At 37.3% G+C, this 23,865-nt stretch overlaps 1 protein-coding gene across 2 annotated transcripts in view; it reads left to right on the top strand.

Moving 5' to 3' along the window:
* COG5 (component of oligomeric golgi complex 5) overlaps window positions 1–23,865 on the top strand; it is a 362,628-nt gene that overhangs the window by 199,849 nt on the left and 138,914 nt on the right. For both annotated transcript variants that reach the window (XM_003811197.6, XM_055114808.1), the window contains exons 9-10: window positions 2,353–2,465; window positions 2,663–2,740. In XM_003811197.6, the coding sequence (XP_003811245.1) occupies window positions 2,353–2,465; window positions 2,663–2,740 (191 nt within the window). The remainder of the gene's footprint in view (window positions 1–2,352; window positions 2,466–2,662; window positions 2,741–23,865) is intronic.

Genomic DNA, 23,865 nt, shown 5'->3' with positions numbered 1-23,865 from the left:
TAAAGGTACATGTAATTCTTTTCTGAATTGTTGAAAAACTACAGTGAGGTAGTTGACACACACAGTCCCTCTGGTTTTCTTGATCTTGTCCTCCTTAAAAGCAGGGATATAGAATGACTAACCAATGATGAGTTCTTCTACTGCCTGGTATTAAACGTCAGTTTGGAGTGAAATGTATGCCTTTCAATTTGGGATTAAAATTTCTATTTTTTTATTGAAACATTTCAAACCTTTACTTATAGATTCCTGTGTGTGTTATATACAAGAAAATTCTTAGTCTCACTCTCTAGAAATTTCGTATTGATACATTAATATTATTTAAGGTGCAGTTCATACTCAAAATTTTATTGTTCCCCAAAATGTTTATGTAAGTTGATTTCCCCTGACTGAAACCAATGAAACCAATCAGGGATCATGCTTTTCTGTTGGCTGTCTTGTCTCTTTAATAAAAAACAGCACCACTGGCTTTTTTGTTGTTGTTGTTAATGGCATTAACATTTTTTGGAGAGCCTCATAATCTGAATTTGTCTGGATTCATGTGATATTTTCTTCATGATTAGCTTCAGGGTAAACATACTATTGGTAAGATGATGTTGTGTACTTCCTATTACATCATATCAGGAAAACAAAATTATTTCAGTTTGTTTCATTATTGCTGATGCTAAATTAGATCACTTCATTAAATTGGCATATGCCAGAGTGCTCCTTTTAATACTATGCCCTTATCTTTGTAATTAGTAATTTATAGGTGCATACTTTGAGACTATGTGATGAATATCTTGTTCTCAATAACTTTTTTTTTTTTTTGAGATGGAGTTTTGCTCTTGTTGCCCAGGCTGGAGTGCAATGGTACGATCTCGGCTCATTGTAACCTCCGCCTCCTGGGTTCAAGCAATTCTCCTGCCTCAGCCTCCCGAGTAGCTAGAATTACAGGCATGCAACACCATGCCCGGCTAATTCTGTATTTTTAGCAGAGATGGGGTTTCTCCATGTTGGTCAAGCTGGTCTCGAATCCTGACTTCAGGTGATCCGTCCACCTTGGCCTCTCAAAGTTCTGGGATTACATGCATGAGCCACCATGCCTGGCCAATAACATTTCACTTAGTGTTTTGGTATCCATCGATACTCTTTCTCTTAATTAACTTTGCAACTAGTAGTTGTAAAATGGTGATTTTTTTTTTCTAATTCTGTCATTCTTTCTGCATATATTAGCTGATACTCTTTTGTAAAGAGCATTTCCATCCTTTTTAAACATTTGAGTTTCACTGTGTACTCATGAATTATTTTTTAATCATTGTTTTATAATTCATTACCATCAGTATTATTTTGGATGGCCAAATTCTCTGAAATTTGTGTTGTGGAAGCCCCCTCCAGTCAACTTGATGTATCCTTTTGAAAAATTTCATTTGTCTTCAAATACTTTATTGCTCACTGGCACAATATCTACCACATTCACCTTGTATTTTCACTGCTCCAAATATGAAATCACTCTTTTTTCCACTGAATCCTGCTTTGTTTTTATTGGAGAATGGTCTTAGAAATCAAAATTTGGACACTACATATACTTATTACTATTGAGGAACCATTGTCTCTCTGACTTTCCAGTGGATAGAGTTGGGAAATACCTCTGATTCCCGTTACGTATTTGTGTCTTTATTCTGTTAACACTGAGAACCTTATTTTGCTCCATTCCAAAATATACCTAAACTAGTTTCAGGATTACTACTTCAATACTACATCCAGCAAAAATCTATTTAATAAAGTTCAGTATTTCTTTGTAATTTTTTTGTGCATAAATGTGTCTCACTAAAGTCAGCGTTCTGTAAGTAAAAATTCCGTGAATTAAAATTGTTTTCCTCCTGTGTGGTTATATTGTCAATTTGATATACAGTTAGTTTTATGTGTTTCGGTATGTGTTTATGTTCAGTTTTAGGGTTTTTTTTTTTTTTTAAGAAAGGGGATACAATACACATACACACACATGTGCATACACAGGATAAATGGGAAATTAGTGAAGATGGTTTCCTACAAGGGGCATGAGAGTGGTAGGAAACAGAGGAAGACTCACCTCCATCCCTGTACCTTTCACCTGTTTCATTTCCCACCATTCTCACACCTTTTGTAGGAAACCATTTTCATCAATTTCCATTTTATCCTTCCTGGGTATGTGTCGCTTCCCTTTCTTTCTTAAGCATAAAAGGTTAAGATTCTTACTCAATAAATTATTTCCTAAAGAAGGAACTTCTCATTTTTTAGCTTGCGTATGGTTTTCATAATAACATATATATATATATATATATATTTGCCTTTGGAAAACTTTATTTTTCATTGTTCTTTCTCACTCATAACCAGGGGGACCTGGACGATCTACCATGCCAACCCCAGGAAATACTGCAGCTTTGCGTGCCTCACTCTGGACCAATATGGAGAAACTTATGGATCATATTTATGCTGTTTGTGGACAGGTAAATATTTGAAGGAGTGGAAAAAACATTAATATGGATTAACTCCTGGTTATTCCAAATTGTGTGACCTTGGGCAGGTTTTTTAATCAATGAGCATTCAAAATACCTCCACTAGCTGATGATAATGTACGTAAAGGTTGCCATTTCCCTTTTCTTGCTTTTTCTATTGCCTAAGCTTTACATTTGTTTCATTTAAGGTACAACATCTACAAAAAGTATTGGCCAAGAAGAGAGATCCTGTTTCTCACATTTGTTTCATTGAAGAAATAGTTAAGGTATGTTTAAATGAAAATATTTTTACATCTTTCTTGTACAAAACAGGAATATATGAGTCAGCATCATTTGTGTTACTACCTTATAGAGTGGCTACATATCAGATGGCAATAGAGAAGTGTATTTCTTGACAACTATAATAATGTTCCTTGCAATATAAATGTAATCATGGGGCTGGGTGCGGTGAGTCACGCCTGTAATCCCAGCACTTTGGGAGGCCAAGGTGGGTGGATCATGAGGTGAGGAGTTCAAGACCAGCCTGACCAATATGGTGAAATTCTGTCTCTAATAAAAATACAAAAATTAGCCGGGCGTGGTGGCATATGCCTGTAGTCCCAGCTACTCGGGAGGCTGAGGCAGGAGAATTGCTTCAAACCAGGAGGCAGAGGTTGCAGTGAGCTGAGGTCGCGCCACTGCACTCCAGCCTCGGCGACAGAGTGAAACTCTATCTCAAAAATAAATAAATAAACTAAAATAAATGTAATCATATTTGTTTATGGAGTAGCTGCCAGCAATAGTATTATTTATAGATTAATTTCTGTAATGTATATACTAATTTCTCATTTTCTGTCATATAAATGACAGCTTATAAGTGCTTTAAAACTTCCACTAGAGAATAAGGTGAAAACTTTTGATAAATACGACATTTAAATAGAAGTCATTATAATGTGTTTACTGAAGGTCATTGATTTTTCCCATAAAGTACTTTGCTATATTCATTTTCCATATTCTGAGATCTTTCTGTCTTCCACCAATCTACTAGCCTCATGGGCCATAAGAATTCTTTCCATGCATAGGAATCCCTGATTCTACATTTTATTCATTATATTGATGTGTTTTTGATAATGATTCATAGGATAATGATTCTACCGATTGTTAAATCCTAACCTCCAGTAGCCCAAAGAAAAAAGTTTCCTGAGTTTCCAGTGTTATGGTATAGGTAATTTCCTTTGTAAGTCCACAATATTAAATATTTTGTATACTGTGTGGAAAGCCTCCAGGACTATCCCTCAAGTTTGATGATTTATTAGGAGGATCGATAGGACCCAGTGTCACAGGATCCTTAGGGTGTCACTTCGCCAGCCAGAAACTCCTGTGACCAGTGGTGCCTTCTGCCTGAATATCGCTCATGCCCGCTGGGCTCGTTCCGCCCACTTGGCCTAGCAGGTTGCACTTGGCTCACACTACCAGCCCAGACCCCACAACTGACAAACACGAGCCAGGGACAGAGCAGTGAGTGGTATGTGAGTGAGAAGCTTGGGGTCCAGCCACTGTGCACAGCCAGGCATACTGGCTGCTGTGGCAGGGCAGGCAGCTCCAGGTGTCAGCACAGGTGCTAGCTCCATGTGAGACTGCAGCTGGATCAGATGTACTACACACAGCTTATGCTGCAGGCATCTAGATGAGGGGAATGTAGCCCACATCTAGATGAGAGGAATGTAGTGACACCTGGAAACTCAAGAGACACCAGGAACTGCAGAATCCCAAAGAAGGTGTCACAACCCTGGCTCGGGGTGCATTTAGGTGTGGGCTTCCCAAAGGGCCACAGCTCTTCTCTCCTTCTTGTTGCCCAGAATGTGGTGAGCAGTGGAGGCATGTTTCAGCCCTGTTTGTGTTACAGCTTTTTTAGTCCAGCCATTTGGTGGGTCCTGAGTTCTTGTCCCACATCCAAGAAGAATGAGGTATGTGGACAACTGGAAGGTGAGCAAGGCAGAGAGGAGCTTCACTGAGTGGCAGACCCGAAGTGGGTAGCTCCTTTCTGCAAGCAGATCGTCCCCACAAGTGTCCAGCTCTTAGTGGAGAGGTGACCTGCAGTATTTAGCTCCGTTCCACAGGCAGACCATCCTGATGTCTGTGCAGCCCTCAGTGTAGAGGAGATCTGAAGTGGGTAGGTCCCATCCACAGGCTGGTCATCCCGACATCCATGCAGCCCTCAGCATAGAGGAGACCTCGAGTGGTTAGCTTGTATCTGCTGGTAGGTCATCTTGCCACCTGTGCAGCCCTCAGTGGAGAGGAGACCCAGAGTGGGTAGGTCCCTTCTGCAGGCAGGTCATCTTGATGTATGTACAGTCTTCAGTAGAGAGGAGACCTGGAGTGGGTAGGTCCCATCTGCAAGCTGGTCATCCTGACATCTGTGTGGCCCTCAGCAGAGAGGAGACCCAGAGTGCTTAGCTTGTATCTGCTGGCAGGTCATCCCGTTGTTTGTGCAGCCCTCAGTACAGAGGAGACCCAGAGTGGGTAGCTCCTATCCACAGGCAGATAGTCCTGTCGTCTGGCTGAGTCAGGGGTTTTTATGGGCTTCAGAAGGGAGGAAGGGTGTGCTGATTTGTCCATGGTTGGCGATGGGCAGGCCTGGAAAAAGCACCATAACTTCTCACTCCAGTCCACAGAACTGGCAGTCCAGCCCCCAGGCTTCAGATCCCTGGCTTAAATGTCGGTCCTCACCATGGACTCGCCCATTTCTGCCCAGGAGCCTTTCTGCCTCCTGCCACCATCAACCTGTCATCCACAGCACTCAGGCTGTTCATGCCAAGGGGCATCTGCAGGCCCTCACTGATTTGCCCTCAACACTCCCTCGGCCTTCCTCCCATGCTTGTTGGTGTCCAAAGTCTGGAGTGGGCCAAGGTGGCAGAGGGCTGGTGTGCTGCCCTGAGTGTGCACACACCTGGCTGAGATGTGACAGCACCTGGGCTCGGCCTCAGTTGTGCTGTGAAATCAAAGTAGGTGCTGGGAGTTGAGAGAGGCCAGGCAGTGGGAGCAGGCACTTTCAAGCCTGTGGAGGTAGGGGGCTTCCCAGGTCACCAAGAACACAGGGATGCCTGGGTCCACAGCCGTGGCTGGGCAGCTGCAGCTATAGCCATGAGGGCAGGGTCCCACCCCTCCAACTCAGAAGTGGGTGGGACTCCTGCCAGCTCTCCACTGCAGCCAGCCTCATGGCAGTGGCTGCTCCAGACAGGTCGCCCCTGCCATCGCCAGCATATAGTGGTACTCATGGCTGTGATTTGTGACAATGAAAGGATGCGCAGCAAAATCAGCAAAAGGAAAAAAAGATGCATGGGGCAAGGTCTAGAGGAGACCAGATGCAAGCTTCCAAAGAGTCCTCTCCCACTGTAGTTAGACTTGACCTCCTTGATTATTCCAGTAGCAAGTTATGACAGCATGCAAAAAGTGCTGTCTACTGGGAAAACTCAACTTGAGCTTATGAGTCCAGAGTTTTATCAGGGGTTAGTTAATGCCTAAAGAAATACCAAATTCTAGACTCCCAGTAGAAAAGCAGGTGTTCAGTATAAACCATATTGTTTGTCACAGACAATTTAGGTACGGTGAACAACTCTTAACAGAGAATTATGGGGTCCTTCTCAAAATCTGAGTTCCTAGATGCTAGCCAAATACCAACGTTGCAATCAGGATTTCCTGACAATAGCTACTCAGACCTGTTATGTTAACTCTTTTGTGCACATATATTTATATCAGTAACTTTACCCTGCTTTCTACTTGGCTTTCAATTGTGTGAAAGAAACAATGAGATGCTTTTGTCAAGGTGTATAGTCACTCATGTTTTGCATTTATTACTAGATGGGATAATTAATATTGGGCCTTCATATTTACAGACAAACAACTATACTTGCAGTGTTTTCGTTCATTTGTTGTGATTTTGGCTGTCTTTCTACACAAATGAATCTATTTAGTCTTTATGTGCAGTGGCCTCATTTTGAGCTTTTATTATCAAATACTTTGCATATTGTTATTCCTTTTGAACAATTTAATATTCTACAAACAACATAAGAACAGTTATAATGAAACAACTGTACTCAGGAGAATCTAAGGAAAATATCAAAAGTAAATAATACTGCTATTTAGGAGGCTTATTTTTGTAATATTACATTGGGTAGAGTTTCTACATAAAAACACATATAAATTCTTGATAACAATAAATTATTAAGGTGAATGAACACTGGCAACTTGTGCAGGCCAGATTTTAAATGCGTATGAGTCCAGGCACAGTGGCTGATACCTGTAATCCCAATAATTTGGGAGACTGAGGTGAGAGAATCTTTTGATGCCATGAGTTTAAAACCAGCCTGGGCAACATAGGGAGACCACATCTCTACAAAAACTAAAACAATTAGCCAGGAATGGTAGTGTACACCTGTAGTTCCAGATATTCAGGAGTCTGAAGCAGGAGGATTGCTTGAGCCTAGGAGTTCAAGGTTATAGTCAGTTAAGATTGCACCACTGTACTCTAGCCTGAGTAACAAAGTGAGACCCTTTCAGGAAGAAAGAGAGAGAAGGAGAGAAAGAGAGAAAGAAAATGCATATGAATCATTACTGATTAAAAAGGATTGTTAGGTATAGGGATATATGCTTTTTATTCACCTATTTCATGTACTTAAAAAACTTCTCATTAAAATAAAACCATTAAAGATTGCTGTTTCAGACACTATTCTCACGCTATTTAAGAATATATTCCTATGCCACACACACATACCTATTTATATATAAATTTTAATGTAAATTACCAGTTTAGTTGAAATTTTTTTGAGGGCAATATTTATGAAAAAATTTAGTCTCTTGGAATTCAGTGTACCTATCTATAGAAAAGATCAGTCTTTTGTGAAAAGTCCAAAATGACGTTTCCCTCTCCATACTTGGGAATTCCAGAGCAAGAGAAAAGTAAAAAAAACCTCAAAAGACAGCACATAAGGTCCTCAATATTTAGCACAATTTCTTTGAATGGTCTTTTTCTTCAAATCTTTATTATAAAGCTGTAAACAAATATTTTTGCTAAGGATGTAACTACCAAGTAAGAACATTATTTTTCTAGTTAAGATAATTATCATTGGCAATAGAACCTTTATAAAAAGTTCAGGATTTTTAGAATGATTTGGGGACCCTAAATAATAACGCTTATATTCTTCAGGAAATTTCAAACTTGAGTAGACAACGATATATCTCTTGAGTCACTGAAGAGTGATATATGCACCAAGATCTCTTTTTCTAACCTCTTTTCAAGGAAAAGGTTATGAATAGAATGTTCTTCTTACTCTACAAGTTTTTGCAGTTTTAAGATATTTAAGAAGGATATATCCTGATATTGAAAATTCTTTCTAATTTAGTGGCTTAGCCTTTTATACCTGTGAATAAAATTTTATTTATTTTAAAAATGAAGTAAAACAGTATAACTAGTTCAGGATGAAATAATATTAGAATTACATCATATGCTTCCTATAATATTTGTTCAGAAATTAATACTTTTTTCCCCTAGGGCAATCATTACTAGCAAGTATCTTTTCTACACTGGAATCTGTCTATAACAGACTTAAAAAAAATGTACTGAATTTTTTTTCTTTTTTTTATTCAAAAGCTGCCTTTGAGAAAGTAAAATTTTTAATTACTTATTTTATTATTTTGTTTTATTTATTATGAGTCAGGGTCTCACTGTATTGCCCAGGCTGGTTTCAAACTCCTGGGCTGAAGTGATCTTCCTGCCTCAGCCTCCCAAATAGCTGTGACTACAGGTTTGCACCACCACACTTGGCTGAAATTTGTACAAGCAGTAGTCTGTACTTGAAATTCACTGAAAGCTAATTTAATAGATATGTTTTCTTTGGTTTAGAAAATGGATTATAAACAGTTACATTATTAATTCCATATCAAGTAGGAAAATTAAGAATATATTTTCCAGATTTCTTTGTTTTCAAACCATTTGGTTTCAATGCTTGTGTAATTCACTGTAAGCTATGATGAAATTTCTGTATTTCATTTCTTCTTACCAGCTTGTTTTATTTCTACCCAAAAAAGCCTTTATTTTACATTTTCCTTTGTTAAATAATTTTTATAATTATTTTCCTTTTATTGTAGTTCAATATCTAGAGTTGTTTTAAAATTAATTTTTATTTTAGGGCAGCTTTAGGTTTACAAAATATTGAGCAGAAAGTACAATGTTATGCATTATGCAAGAACCATGGGACTATACCGTGCTAAGAGCAAACTCTAATGTGTAAACTGTGGACTTCAGTTGATAATGTAACAATAGTGGTTCATCAGTTGTAACAAATATACCACTGTGCACAATGCTTTATGCAAATGTATGTCATGGATCCACCATTCCAGTATCACACAGAATGGTTTTACTAGTTTCACTTCCCTAAAAATTCCTTTCTACCTATTCATTCCTACTTGAATTCCCTTCTGAACCTCTGTAACCACTGATCTTTTTACTGTCTTCATAGTTTTTGCCTTTTTCAAAATGTCATGTAATTGGAATTATACAGTAAGTTGCCTTTTCTGAATGCCTTCTTCCACTTAGCAATATGCGTTTAAGGTTCCTTCAATGGCTTATTTTGGTTTGGTAGTTTTCTTCTAATCACTGAACAATTTTCCATTACCTAGCTATACCTCAGTTTGTTTATTCATTCATTTATTGAAAGATATTTTGGTTGCTTCCAGTTTTTGCCAGTTATGAATAAAGCTACTGTAGACATTATTGTGTGGTTTTCACCTCTTGCTCAGCCTTTTGCATTTTCATCTCTTTTGGGTAAATACATAAGAGTTGCGCTTGCTGACTGTATTGTTAGACTATATGTAGCTTAGTAAGAAACTGCCAAACTGTTTTTGAAAGTTGCTGTATCATTTTGTATTCCCATTAGCAAAGAAAGAGAGTTACTTTTGTTCCCCATCCTTGCCAATATTTGGATTTGTCAGTGTTTTGGAGATCGGCTATTCTAATAGGTGTGTCATGGTAACTCATTTTTTAACTTTATGTTTTCCTGTAGATTTTTTAAACCTGTGTTTGTGAAAAAATTTTTCATTAGTTAATGTTCTAGGACTTCATCTGTAGAAAAAAACAAACTGTCCTGCTACGCTCATTATTTAATAATCTTTATGTGTTATATTTTATAGTCAGTCTGCCCAGATCCCTAAAATATGTTAAAAGTGGTCTAAAATAATTTACATAAGAGTAAGTATAGCTTTTAGCATTTGGAAAGCCAAATCTTAAAGGGCTTCTTTTGTAACAGTTATTCAAGTAGTGTCAAGGGCAGGACAATGTAGTAATTAAGAATTTTGACCTGCTATCAGACAGGTATGATTTGCTACCACTGATTGTGCAACCTTGGGTAGGTCATGTAATCTCAAATATCAGATGAGGATAATAATAGTGCCCACAGAACTGAGATATTATGAGGGAAAGTGAAATAATTTACACTTATTTCAGAGACTGACTTGACAATTTGCTATCATAATTATTAATTCAGTTTCGCTTTTTTTTTTTTTTTTTTTTTTTTGTTGAGACGGAGTCTCACTCTTGTCGCCCAGCCTAGAGTGCAATGGCGTGGTCTCGGCTCACTGCAACCTCCACCTCCTAGGTTCAAGCGATTCTCCTGCCTCAGCTTCCTGAATAGCTGGGATTACATGCACTCACCACCATGCTGGCTAATTTTTGTATTTTTAGTAGAGATGGGGTTTCACCATATGGGTAGGACTGGTCTCGAACTCCTGACCTCATGATCCGCCTGCCTTGGCTTCCCAAAGTGCTGGGATTATAGGCATGAGCCACCACACCCAGCCCTAATTCAGTCTTTTTTTAATGCTGGAACTTTTATATAGGGTTCATAAACTGAACAAATGCTAGCTAGTAAAGAATCTTGCCATGTGAGAAAGTCAGTTTTACTCAGTAGTTCTAATAACATGATATGCTTGTACATTAATTGATGTAGAGTATCAGAAATTTAAATTATTGATCATGCTTCCTTAAATAAACCAATGTCAAGGATTTCCTCTGAATGTATCAAATTCATATGTCTCACTTTACTAAAGTGAGTTATGACCTAACGTGGTAATTTTGTTGCTATAACAATTTGAAAATGATATTTCTTAGTTGTGTTCTGCAGAGTCTTGTGAGAATTATTAATTCTAAAGTATATACTTTTTTTAGCAGACAAAAAATAAACATTTGGGTTTACTTTAAAACTTAGTTTTCAATGTAATCCTCCAAATATGCCTTGGTTTTTGCTAAGATTTTGATTTCAGATGACAGAGACAGCTGTGTAGATTAGTGTTCAAAGTGTAATCTTAGGAATGTTCAAGGGAAAAAAAAATCCCACATGATAGTGGGATTCTGTAACGCTTTACTAGTTCAGAAGTTTTTACAGTTGATGGCTATAATGGTATAAAGGATATATCAGAATATAAAGAGGGCATAAATGGTCTGAATATAAAATAAAACTTGACCAATTATATCTGGTGTAACAATCTTAGGGACATTTTAGTTTATTATTATTTCATTCCTCTCAGCTCATAACCTAAGCGGTATTTTAGTTTAAATGTAGAGCCTTTTGAAAGCTATTTTTTAATTGAGATAACTAATTCTGCTTCTGCATTAATAAATGCCCTGGCTAGCTTATAAAATTATCCTGTTATTTTCAGTTTATATGATAATTTGAAAAGATATATTTATACCTATCCATATTATTTTGGCATTTTAACATTGAATATTCTTTTTCTCTTACTATATTCTGTTTTCTATGGTTTATATGAATGGATGCAGTATTTCATTTTTAAATTAGAATTTTAGGTTGATTATTAGACATTAAGAAATTCAATGTTGGTATCTTTAAAACCAGTTAAGAGTTTTATTATCACTGTCTAATCACCAGTACTATATAATACTTTGCTTGAAAGTGAGTGTAGCAAATTATTGACAAATTATTAAGGATCTACACATTGGAAAACAGGCTGTAGATTCTTATTTGCAGGATTAAGCCAGCTTAGCTGTGTGGGGGATTATAGATATGATACTTTCATTTTCTAAGCCAGAAATTTTTATCATTAAACAGAATCTTGTAATCATGTGTATAGGATGCATTAAACTAAATTTGGAGAGCATTCAGCATTTTCAGTTGCTGTACTAATGAGAATCGTAACTATGAAAAATAATGTGTTTTCTTTTACCCTTTTAGACATATCAAATGATTTGAAAATAGCATTAAAGACTGTAACTCAAAAATTTAGGATATCCAAATTTGAAATCTTTTGAAATTTAGGACATCCAAATTTGAAATCTTTTCAATATTATGAGATAAATGTTCAACTTATTTATCTATGGAATCTCAATTTGATTAAAATACTGAATAGGGATAAACCAGGTAGATTTCTGTTTTTTTTTTGTTTTTTTTTTTTTACAATTACCTTGCAAAGGACCATTTTTTTTTTCAATTTTATTATTATTATACTTTAAGTTTTAGGGTACATGTGCACAACGTGCAGGTTTGTTCCATATGTATACATTGTATACATGTGCCATGTTGGTGTGCTGCACCCATTAACTTGTCAATTAGCATTAGGTATATCTCCTAATGCTATCCCTCCCCCCTCCCCCACCCCACAACAGTGTGATGTTCCCCTTCCTGTGTCCATGTGTTCTCCTTGTTCAATTCCCACCTATGAGTGAGAACATGCGGTGTTTGGTTTTTTGTCCTTGAGATAGTTTGCTGAGAATGATGGTTTCCAGCTTCATCCATGTCCCTACAAAGGACATGAACTCATCATTTTTTATGGCTGCATAGTATTCCATGGTATATATGTGCCACATTTTCTTAATCCAGTCTATCATTGTTGGACATTTGGGTTGGTTCCAAGTCTTTGCTATTGTGAATAGTGCCGCAATAAACATGTGTGCATGTGTCTTTATAGCAGCATGATTTATAATCCTTTGGGTATATACCTAGTAATGGGATGGCTGGGTCAAATGGTATTTCTAGTTCTAGATCCCTGAGGAATCGCCACACTGACTTCCACAACGGTTGAACTAGTTTACAGTCCCACCAACAGTGTAAAAGTGTTCCTATTTCTCCACATCCTCTCCAGCACCTGTTGTTTCCTGACTTTTTAATGATCGCCATTCTAACTGGTGTGAGATGGTATCTTATTGTGGTTTTGATTTGCATTTCTCTGATGACCAGTGATGATGAGCATTTTTTCATGTGTCTTTTGGCTGCATAAATGTCTTCTTTTGAGAAGTGTCTGTTCATATCCTTTGCCCACTTTTTGATGGGGTTGTTTTTTTTCTTGTAAATTTGTTTGAGTTTATTGTAGATTCTGGATATTAGCCCTTTGTCAGATGAGTAGGTTGCAAAAATTTTCTCCCATTCTGTAGGTTGCCTGTTCACTCTGATGGTAGTTTCTTTTGCTGTGCAGAAGCTCTTCAGTTTAATTAGATCCCATTTGTCAATTTTGGCTTTTGTTGCCATCGCTTTTGGTGTTTTAGACATGAAATCCTTGCCAATGCCTATGTCCTGAATGGTATTGCCTGGGTTTTCTTCCAGGGTTTTTATGGTTTTAGGTCTAACATGTAAGTCTTTAATCCATCTTGAATTAATTTTTGTATAAGGTGTAAGGAAGGGATCCAGTTTCAGCTTTCTACATATGGCTAGCCAGTTTTCCCAGCACCATTTATTAAACAGGGAATCCTTTCCCCATTGCTTCTTTTTGTCAGGTTTGTCAAAGATCAGATAGTTGTAGATATGTGGCATTATTTCTGAGGGCTCTTATTATTAGTAAGTACTCTTATCTGTAAAGGTTAGAGGATTTCTTGTTTTACTTGTATAGGGACCAGATGTTCTTAAAGGCTGTGTCACTACAGTACATACAAATTCTACATAAATTAGAAAAAGATGATTTTTAATGTACTATTAAGCTTGCAAAAAATAAGAGAATCTTTGAGGGGCATCCATGCGTATATAGATACATGTAAAGATAAAATAGTTGAACCTGTAGTGAGGATTTGTGAGTGATAGGTGAACGCACAAGATGGGGTTGTCTTGAGGTTAAATACCCACATCAGTGATGGGATCAATACTCTGTGCTTTGGGGATGTAGCAAGATGGAAGAAGAAACTTGAGAGTCTTGCATTACACCAAGACCCAGGGTAGTGGCTAACATGATCCTTAATTGGTAACAACGTGTCACTCCCGTAAGAAACAAATGCAGTTCCTCTGTAGAGGAACACATTTTTAGTTTTAGCCACCAGAATTCTTATATTAAGTTTAGACAAATATAAGCTCACAGTAAAAAATTGCCAATCTCATAAACTAGAGTCTGTGAATGAGAGCAGAAAAAATAAAAACAATGCAAAATGGCTTTTAGACTCTTGAAGAACTTCTCAAGGATGCTATGGATTTCAGATAGAATTATCTGATAAAGAATCTAAGGTATCTGTAAATGAAATACTTTAAAATATGGAATAAAAAATTGAGAAACAAGTGACTTAAAAATTACTAGGTAGATCTGAAAATGAACCAGTAGAACATTTAGAAATAAAAATCAAGTTGTCGAAATAAAAGAGCAGATACAGTAAACACAAGATTACAAAAAGCTAAAGAGCAAATTAGAGGTCTGGCAGATAGAATCAGTGAAATTATCCAGAATGCCTCATAAAGACTAGGTTATGAAGAATATGAAAGAGAAATTTAAAAATTATGGAGGATCCAATGAGGTTTTAATATAAGCCTTACTGGAAGAAGAAAGCCAGGAAACTCTAAAAGAAAATCTGTATGATCCTCTCAATACATGCAGGAACAGCATTTGACAGAATCCAACATCTATGTCTGATAAAAAATTCTAGGCAAACTAGAAATATAGAGGGAAGCTTTCTCAACCTAATGAAAGACATCTAAGAAAAACGAACTGGTAAAATCAGACTGGGTGCAGTGGTTCATGCCTGTAATCCCAGCACTTTGTGAGTCCGAGGCGGGTTGGGTCAATTGAGTTCAGGAGTTTGCGAACAGCCTGGCCAACATGGTGAAACCCTGTCTCCACTAAAAATACAAAAAAGGCTGGGCGCTGTGGCTCACGCCTGTAATCCCAGCACTTTGGGAGGCTGAGGCGGGCAGATCACCAGGTCAGGAGATCGAGACCATCCTGTCTAACACAGTGAAACCCCCGTGTCTACTGAAAATACAAAAAATTAGCCGGGCGTGGTGGCCGGCGCCTGCAGTACCAGCTACTTGGGAGGCTGAGGCAGGAGAATGGCGTGAACCCGGGAGGCGGAGCTTGCAGTGAGCCGAGATCGGACCACCGCACTCCAGCCTGGGCGACAGAGCGAGACTCCGTCTCAAAAAAAAAAAGCCAAGCATGATGGCACGTGCCTGTAGTCCCAGCTACTCTGGAGGCCCAGGCAGGAGAGAATCACTTGAACCTGGGAAGCGGAGGTTGCAGTGAGCAGAGATCGCACCACTGCACTCCAGCCTGGGCGACAGAGCAAGACTCCGCCTCAAAAAAAAAATCATATGTAATGGTGGAACCCTAATGCTTCTCCCCTAAAATAGGGAAAGGATTTGTTTTTGTTTTCACTACTTCTGTTTAACATTGTTCTAGCTAGTGGAATAGGCAAGAAAAATAAAAGGATTCCAGTTTAGAAGAGAAGAAAATTACATTTATAGATTACATGATTGACTATATGGAAACTCCATTGGAACCTACAAAAGCTATTAGGGCTAAGTCAATATATAAAAGTCAGTTGTACTTCTGTAAATTGGTAATGTACAGTTAAGATATATGTTTAAAAATATGTACAATTCAGTATAATATGCAAAAGTTGTACTTTTATATATTAACAATGTGCAATCCATTGTTCAGGAATTGATCAATGTTAAAAACTCCAGAGCCAGGCATGTTGGTACATGTGTGTAATCCCAGCTACTCAGCAGGCTGAAGTGGGAGGATCACTTGAGCCCAGGAGTTCGAGTCTGCAGTGGGCTATAATGGCATCACAGCACTCCAGCTTGGGCAACAAAGTGAGACCCTATCTCTTTAAAAAAAAAAAGAAAAATTCTAATATTGATAACTGTACTATGGTTACATAGGAAAATGTCTTTATTCCTAGGAGATCACTTAATTATTTAGTGGTACAGAGCCATGATGTGTGCAACTTACTTTCAGATGGTTCAGAGACACATAAAATGAGGATGGTAAAGTAAATGTGGCTCGTGTTAACAAGTGGTAACTATAAGTATGCAAATAATGAGTGGGTTTTTGGGGGGCTATTCCTGCATATTTTCTGTAAATTCAAAATTATATCAAATTAGAAATTAGAAAATAAGAGGACAATAAGAAAAACTTTATGCTAATTTTTAAATACAAGTAGAAATGGACAGATGTCTAGAAAAATACAACTTTCCAAAACTGCTCAAGTAGAATTAGAAGCCATCCACAGTCCTGTAGCCTTTAAAGAAATTCAATCAGTAGTTGAAAGTCTACAGATCAAGAAACTAGTAGGCCCATATGGTTTTTCAAGAAAATTCTACCAAACTTTCAAGGAACAGATTATGAAGTTTTTCTAGAGAAGACCCCTTGCCCAACTCTTTCTGTGAAACTAGTATGACCTCTGTAACAAGACCAGTTTAGGGTTACAAGAAAGGAAAATTACAGTCCAGTTATGCTCAGGAATATATATTGAAAAATTTTCAATATTACCACAGAAGTGCAGCAGTATATACAGATGACATAACTATCAAAATAGATGTAGAAAGAGTATTTGACAAAATTCTTTTTTTTTTTTTTTGAGACGGAGTCTCACTCTGTCACCCAGGCTGGAGTTCAGTGGTGCAATCTCGGGTCACTGCAACTTCCGCCTCCCAGGTTCAAGCGATTCTCCTGCCTCAGCCTCCTGAGTAGCTGGGACTACAGGTGTGTGCCACCACCCCTAGCTATTTTTTTGTATTTTAGTAGAGACGGGGGTTTCACCATGTTGGCCAGGATGGTCTCGATCTCCTGACCTCGTGATCCACCTGCCTCAGCCTCCCAAAGTCCTGGGATTGCAGGCATGAGCCACTGCGCCTGGCCTTCGATGCCCTTTATCCTTGCTTATTTTCTGCATTGTACTGGAGGACTGACCCAGCATAGTAAAAGAAGAATAAGAAATAATAGAATTCAAATACATGTTAAAATTTTTTTAAGTTTTAAAATGTTTTGAACGAACACATAACAATTGTACTATTTATAGAGTACATAGTGATGTGATACATATAATGTGTAGTGATCAAATCAGGGTAATTCACATATCCATCTCAAACATTTATCATTTCTTTGTGTTGGGAACATTCACTATCCTCCTTCTAGCTATTCAAAACTATATAATGTATTATTGTTACAGAGTTCATATATTTGAGAGCAATTCATTTCTATTGTTTATCTTCACATTTGAACAAATTGCAGACCTATCAAAATCTATAGAAAGCTACATGTAAAATCAAAATAATCTATGAATGCCTATAATTCTATTTAAGGGTGATATCTTCTTGCTTTGTTTCTAACTTTTATACTGATTCATTCTCTCTCTCTCATCCCCCTCCCCAGTGGTAATTATTTACCTATAAACTTTTAATCCTGTATATCACATACTTGAGTTATAAAGTCCTGGACACGAACACAACCCAAAGTATAACAGTTTTTTCCTGATTAGGATCATACGTAATACCTCTTTTTAACAACATTTGAAAGAATGTCAGGTGGGATGGAGGAAAGTTCTCCCCAAACTCTTTAGTTGTTTGAGTGAATCAACTTATTTATAATCAGAATCACTTTCTGTTTGTCTCTCTCTCTTTGATGCAATCATTGCTTGGGTGTATAATATATGTGAAAATTTCTAGAATATTCTAGTACATTATGATATACCAATCATTTTTCATCAAAATTGAAATGGTGAACACTTTCTCAATCTTAAAGTTAGAAACTTGCTGAATATTTAAATGGTTTTACCTTTTCACACAAATGGGTTAATATCCTCCTGTTGATGGGGAGCATCACACACCGGGGAATGTTGTGGGGTAGGGGGAGTGGGGAGGGATAGCATTAGGAGATATACCTAATGTAAATGACAAGTTAATGGGTGCAGCACACCAACATGGCACATGTATACATATGTAACAAACCTGCAGATCATGCACATGTACCCTAGAACTTAAAGTGTAATAATAAAAAAAAGAAAAAAAAATCCTCCTGTTTATGTGGTATTAGAAAACCTGCAGTGAGCAGACACATATGGGTAGAAGTTAGATGAAAGTGTGAACAGTTCATTGTCTTTAAAGTTGGCTCCAATTATTTTCTCGTTTGGTTTTTCTCTTTATTTCCTAGGGAATGCTTAGACTTTAAAAAAAATCACCATATGACCCATAGAGAAAAGTAATATCTAATAATGAAGTGAATGTTTTACAAAATTTTCTTGAACAAGTTTTGCCTAGGCAGTGGGACACAAAGTTGAACAAAGTGACCTAGTCCTTGCCTTCCAAAAGCTGCTTTCCCCCCTTGTTTCCTTTCCAGTCACAGTTGTTTCCCTCAAGGAACCCTTCACAAGACTTATTTTAATATTCCATGGAAATATTAACAGAAAATATCCTTCATTAGTTTTAAATGATAAAATATTAAATTATCTGAAGAAAGAAAACTTATAATGGGAAGGCCTAAAGAAATGTTTCCATAATATGTTTGTTCTTTATGTGTAAAAATGTATTTAGAAACTGTAGAAAATGGAAGATTCTGTCAGAGTAATAGGCTTTTCTCGCAATCAGTTATGAATTTTTCACTTCCTCAAAATTCTATACAGCATCAATTAGTTTACATAAGGAATTTGCCGATACTAAAACTACTTTTTTTAAGTAAAAGTGAAAGATATTATTGGTTCTGTTATATAATTAATGCATGAGTATTATACTTAAGCTGTACAAAATTGTATGTAATGTATATTCTGATTATCTGATACAAAGCAAAGTAATACCAGATTAGGCTGCTTGCTCAAATAGCAAAATATGCTGAAATGAAATATGGTTTGTTTGTTTATTTTTAGTAATCCAATATAAATTTGACATACTCTTAGGTGGGCATATAAATAGTTTCACTCCAACCTAATTCATGTGATTTCTTGTTTTTATTTTTTAATTGTGATAAAAGAATTAGTTTAAGAATTACATTACTTAAAACTTATCAACTTAAGTCTAAGTGTACAGTACAAAAATAGTATTACCTATATGTTCTCTGATGCTCTCGGTTGTGCAACAGATCTCTAGATCTTTTTCATCTTACAAAACTGAAATTCTGTATCCATTGAACACCACCTCCCATTTCCCTACCCCTTACTTTCCCCTGGCAAACACTGCTCTACTTTCTAAGTGCCCGACTACTTTAGATACCTTATATAAATTGAATAATACAGTATAGGCATACCTTGTTTTGTTGTGCTTCACCTCTATTGTGCTACACAGATACTGCATTTTTATTTTTATTTATTTGTTTACAAATTTAAGGTCAGTGACAATTCTACATCAAGCAAGCCTATTGGTGCCATTTTCCAACATATGCTCATTTGTGTCTCCATGTCACTTTTGGTAATATTGTCGCAATATTTCAAATTTTTTTGTTATTTTATCGGTTAAGGTGATCAGTGATCTTTGATGTTACTATTGTATTGTTTTGGGGCACCATGAACGCCCCCATATAAGATGGCAGACTGAATCAGTAAGTGTGTGTGTTCTGACTGCTCCACCAACTGGCTATTCTCCCAACCCTGTCACTCTCCTCAGGCTTCCCTGTTTCCTGAGACACAACAATATTGAAGTTAGGCCAATTAATAACCCTACAGTGACCTCTAAGTGTTCAAGTGACAGGAACTGTCACATGCCTCTCATTTTAAATCAAAAGCTAGAAATGAGTAAGCTTTGTGGAGAAGACATGTTGAAAGCTGAGAAATGCTGAACACTAGGTTTCTTATACTAGTTAGCCAAGTTGTAAATGCAAAGGAAAAGTTCTTGAAAAAATTAAAAGAGCTATTCCAGTGAATACATGAACGATAAGAAAGTAAAACAGTCGGCCAGGCGCGGTGGGTCACGCCTGTAATCCCGGCACTTTGGGAGGCCGAGGTGGGTGAATCACCTGAGGTTGGGAGTTCAAGACCAGCCTGACCAACGTGGAGAAACCCCATCTCTACGAAAAATACAAAATTAACCAGGTGTGGTGGCGCATGCCTGTAATCCCAGCTACTCAGGAGGCTGAGGCAGGAGAATTTCTTGAACCTGGGAGGTGGAGGTTGTGGTGAGCCCAGATTGCACCATTGCACTCCAGCCTGGACAACAAGAGTGAAACTCCGTCCAAAATAAATAAATAAATAAAGTAAAACAATCTTATTGCTGATATGACAAAAGTTTGAGTGGTCTGAATAGAAGATCAAGCCAGCCACAACCTTCCTTTAAGCTAAAGCCTAATCAAGAGCAATATCCTAATTCTTAAATTCTGTGAAGGCTGAGGTAGGTGACGAAGCTGCACATTTTCTTGTTGGAAGCTAGAGAGATTAGTTCATGAGGTTTAAGGGAAAAAAGCTACTCCTGTAACATAAAAGTACAATGTGAAGCAGCAAGTGCTAATGTAGAAACTATGGCAAGTTATTGAGAAGATCTAGCTAAAATCATCGATGAAGGTAGCTACACTGAAATCACAGATTTTCAATGTAGATGAAGTAGCCTTAGAAGAAGATGCCAACTAGGACTTTCATAGTTAGAGAGCGGAAGTCAATACCTGGCTTCAAAGCTTCAAAGGATAGGCTGATTCTCTTTTTAGGTCTAATGCCCCTGGTAACATTAAGTGGAAACCAGTGCTAATTTACCATTCCACAAATCCTAGGGCCTTTAAGAATGATGCTAAATCTATTCTGCTTGTGCTCTATAAATTGAACAGTAAAGCATAGAGGATAGCACATCTGTTTATAGTGTGGTATGCTGAACATTTTAAGCCTACTGTTAAGACCTGCTCAGAAAAAAAAAAAAATCCTTTCAAACTATTACTCATCATTGATAATATACCTACTCACCTAAGAACTCTGATTGAGATGTATAAGGAGACTAATGTTGTTTTCATGCATGCTAACATAACATCCATTCTGCAGCCCATGATTAAGAAATAATTTTGACTTTCAAGTTTTATTATGTGTTTTTGGGTTTTTTTGTTTTTTGTTTTGAGACAGGGTCTCCCTCTGTCTTCTACGTGGGAGTGCAGTGGTGCGATGTCAGCTCGCTGCAATCTCTGCCTCCCAGGCTTAACTGATCCTCTAGCCTCGGCTTCCCAAGTAGCTGGGACTGCAGGCATAAGCCACCACACCTGACTAATTTTTGTATTTTTTATAGAGATAGGGTTTTGCCATGTTGCCCAGGCTGGTCTCAAACACCTGAGCTCAAGCAATCTGCCAGCCTTAGCATCCCAAAGTACTGGGATTGCAGGCATGAACCACTATGCCTGGCCTTATTATTTCTTTTTAATTTTTGTTACTTTAATTTAAACTTTTACTTAGATTTTAAATTCATGTTTGTTACATGGCATATTGCATGATGCTGGGATTTGGGGTATAAATGATCCCATCCCCAGGTAGGGAGCATAGAACCCAACGGTTTTTCAACCTTTGCCCCCTCCCTCCTTGCCTCCTCTAGTAGACCCAAGTGTCTCTTGTTGCCATCTTCATGTCCATGAGTACCTAATATTTAGCTCTCACTTATAACTGAGGACATGTGGTAATTGGTTTTCTGTTCCTGTATTAATTTGCTTAAGATAATGGCCTTCAGCTGTATCCATGTTGCTGTAAAAAGACATTGTTTCATTCTTTGTTTGGCTGTGTAGTATTCCATGGTGTTTACATGCCACATTTTTGTTATCTAATCTACTATTGATGGACACCTAGGTTGATTCTCTGTCTTTGCTATTGCGAATAGCACTATGATGAACATACAAGTGCATGTGCCTTTTTGGTAGAATGATTTATTTTATTTTGAATATATACCTAATAATGGGATTGCTGGGTTGAATAGTAGTTCTGTTTTAAGTTCTTTGAGAAATCTTCAAATTGCTCTCCATAATGGCTGAACTAATTTACATTGCCAGAAGCAGCGTATAAACATTCCCTTTTCTCTGCAGCCTCGTCAGCATCTGTGGGTTTTTTGGGGTTTTTTTTTGTTTGGTTTTTTGTTTTTGAGACAGAGTCTCGCTCTGTTTCCCAGGCTGGAATGCAGTGGCGTGATCTTGGCTTACTGCAATCTGTACTTCCCAGGTTCAAGCAAGTCTCCTGCCTCAGCTTCCCAAGTAGCTGAGATCACAGGTGCCCACCACCATGCCCAGCTAATTTGTGTACTTTTAGTAGAGACAGGGTTTCACCAGGTTGGCCATGCTTGTCTCAAACTCCTGACCTCAGGTGATCCGCCTGCCTCAGCCTCCCAAAGTGCTGGGATTATAGGTGTGAGCCACCGCACCCAGCCTGTGGTGTGTGTTTTTTTTTTTTTTTGGTTTGTTTGTTTGTTTTGACTCTTTTATAATAGCTATTCTGACTGTTATCTCATTGTGGTTTTGATTTGCATTTCTCTAATGATCGAATGTTGAGTATTTTTTCATATGTTTGTTGGCTCCTTGTATGTCTTCTTTTGAGAAGTACCTGTTCATGTCTTTTGTCCACTTTTTAATGAGATTATTTGTTTTTTGACTGTTGAATTGTTTAAGTTCCTTACAGATTCTGGATATTAGACCTTTGTTGGATGCATAGTTTGTGAATATTTCCTTCTATAGTGTGGGTTGTTGGTTTACTCTTTTGATAGCTTCTTTTGCAAAGCAGCTCTTAAGCCTAATTAGGCCTCACTTTGTCAATGTTTTTGTTGCAATTGCTTTTGAAGACTTTGTCGTAAATTTTTTCCCAAGGCGAATGTCCAGAATGGTATATCCTAGGTTTTCTTTTAGAATTTTTATAGTTTGTGGTCCTACATTTAAATCTTCAATCCACCTTAGTTAAATTTTGCATATAATAAAAGGTAGGGATCCAGTTTTATTCTTCTGCCTATGGCTAACCAGTTATCCCAGGACCATTTATTGAATAAGAAGTCGTTTCTCCATTGCTTATTTTTGTAGACTTTTGTAGTTTATTTTTGTCAGATGGCTGTAGGTGTGAGGCTTTATATCTGAGTTCTCCATTCTGTTCCATTGGTCTGTCTTTGTACCAGTACCATGCTGTTTTGCTTACCATAGCCTTGTACTATAGTTTGATGTTGAATAATGTAATGTCTTCAGTTTGTTCTTTTTGCTTAGGATGCTTTAGCTATTCAGGCTCTTTTTTTTTTTTGGTTCCATATGAATTTTAGAATACTTTTTCTAATTTTGTGAAAAATGAAATTGGTAGTTTGATAGGAATAGTGTTGAGTCTGTAGATTACTTTGGGCAGTATGATCATTTAAATGATATTGATTCTTTCAGTCCATGAGCATGGAAAGTTTTTCCATTTGTTTGTGTCATCTATGATTTCTTTCAGCAGCATTTTGTAGATCTTATGGAGATCTTTCACTTTCATGGTTAGATGTATTCCTAGGTATTTCATTTTTTGTGTGTGGCTATTGTAAATGGGATTACATTCTTCATTTGGCTCTCAGCTTGGACATTATTGTCGTATAGAAATGCTACTGATTTTTATACATTGGTTTTGTTTCCTGAAACTTTGCTATAATCACTTGTCAGTTCCTGGACCTTATGGTGTAATCTTTAGGATTTTTAGTTACAGGATTATATTGTCAGAGAAGGCATAATTTTGACATCCTGTTTTCCAAATTGGATGCTATTTTTTCTTTCTCTTACCTGATTGTTCTGGCTAGCACTTCAACTACTATATTGAATAGGAGTTGTGAGAGTGGGCATCCTTGTCTTGTTCCTGTTCTCAAGGGGAATGCTTCCAGAATTTTTCCATTCAGTATGATGTTGGCTGAAGGTTTGCCATAGATGGCTCTTATTGTTTTGAGGTATGTTCCTTTGATACCCAGTTTCTTGAAGATTTTTATGAAGGATATTAGATTTCATTGAAAGCTTTTGTCTGCATCTATTGAGATGATCATATGGTTTTTGTTTTTAATTCTGTTTATATGTTTAATCACCTTTATTGATTTACATATGTTGAAACAACCTTGCATCCCAGGAATGAAGCCAACTCGATCGTGGTGAATTAACTTTTTGATGTGCTGTTGGATTCCATTTGCTAGTATTTTGTTGGGAATTTTTACATCTATGTTTATCAGCAATGTTGTCTGGTGGTTTTCTTTTGTCATTTTGCCTTTGCCACATTTTG

Source organism: Pan paniscus, chromosome 6 (assembly GCF_029289425.2).
Source record: "Pan paniscus chromosome 6, NHGRI_mPanPan1-v2.0_pri, whole genome shotgun sequence".
Taxonomy (NCBI): Eukaryota; Metazoa; Chordata; class Mammalia; order Primates; family Hominidae; genus Pan; species Pan paniscus.
Note: the sequence above shows the minus strand (reverse complement) of the source record. Positions and strands in the feature narration are given on the sequence as shown.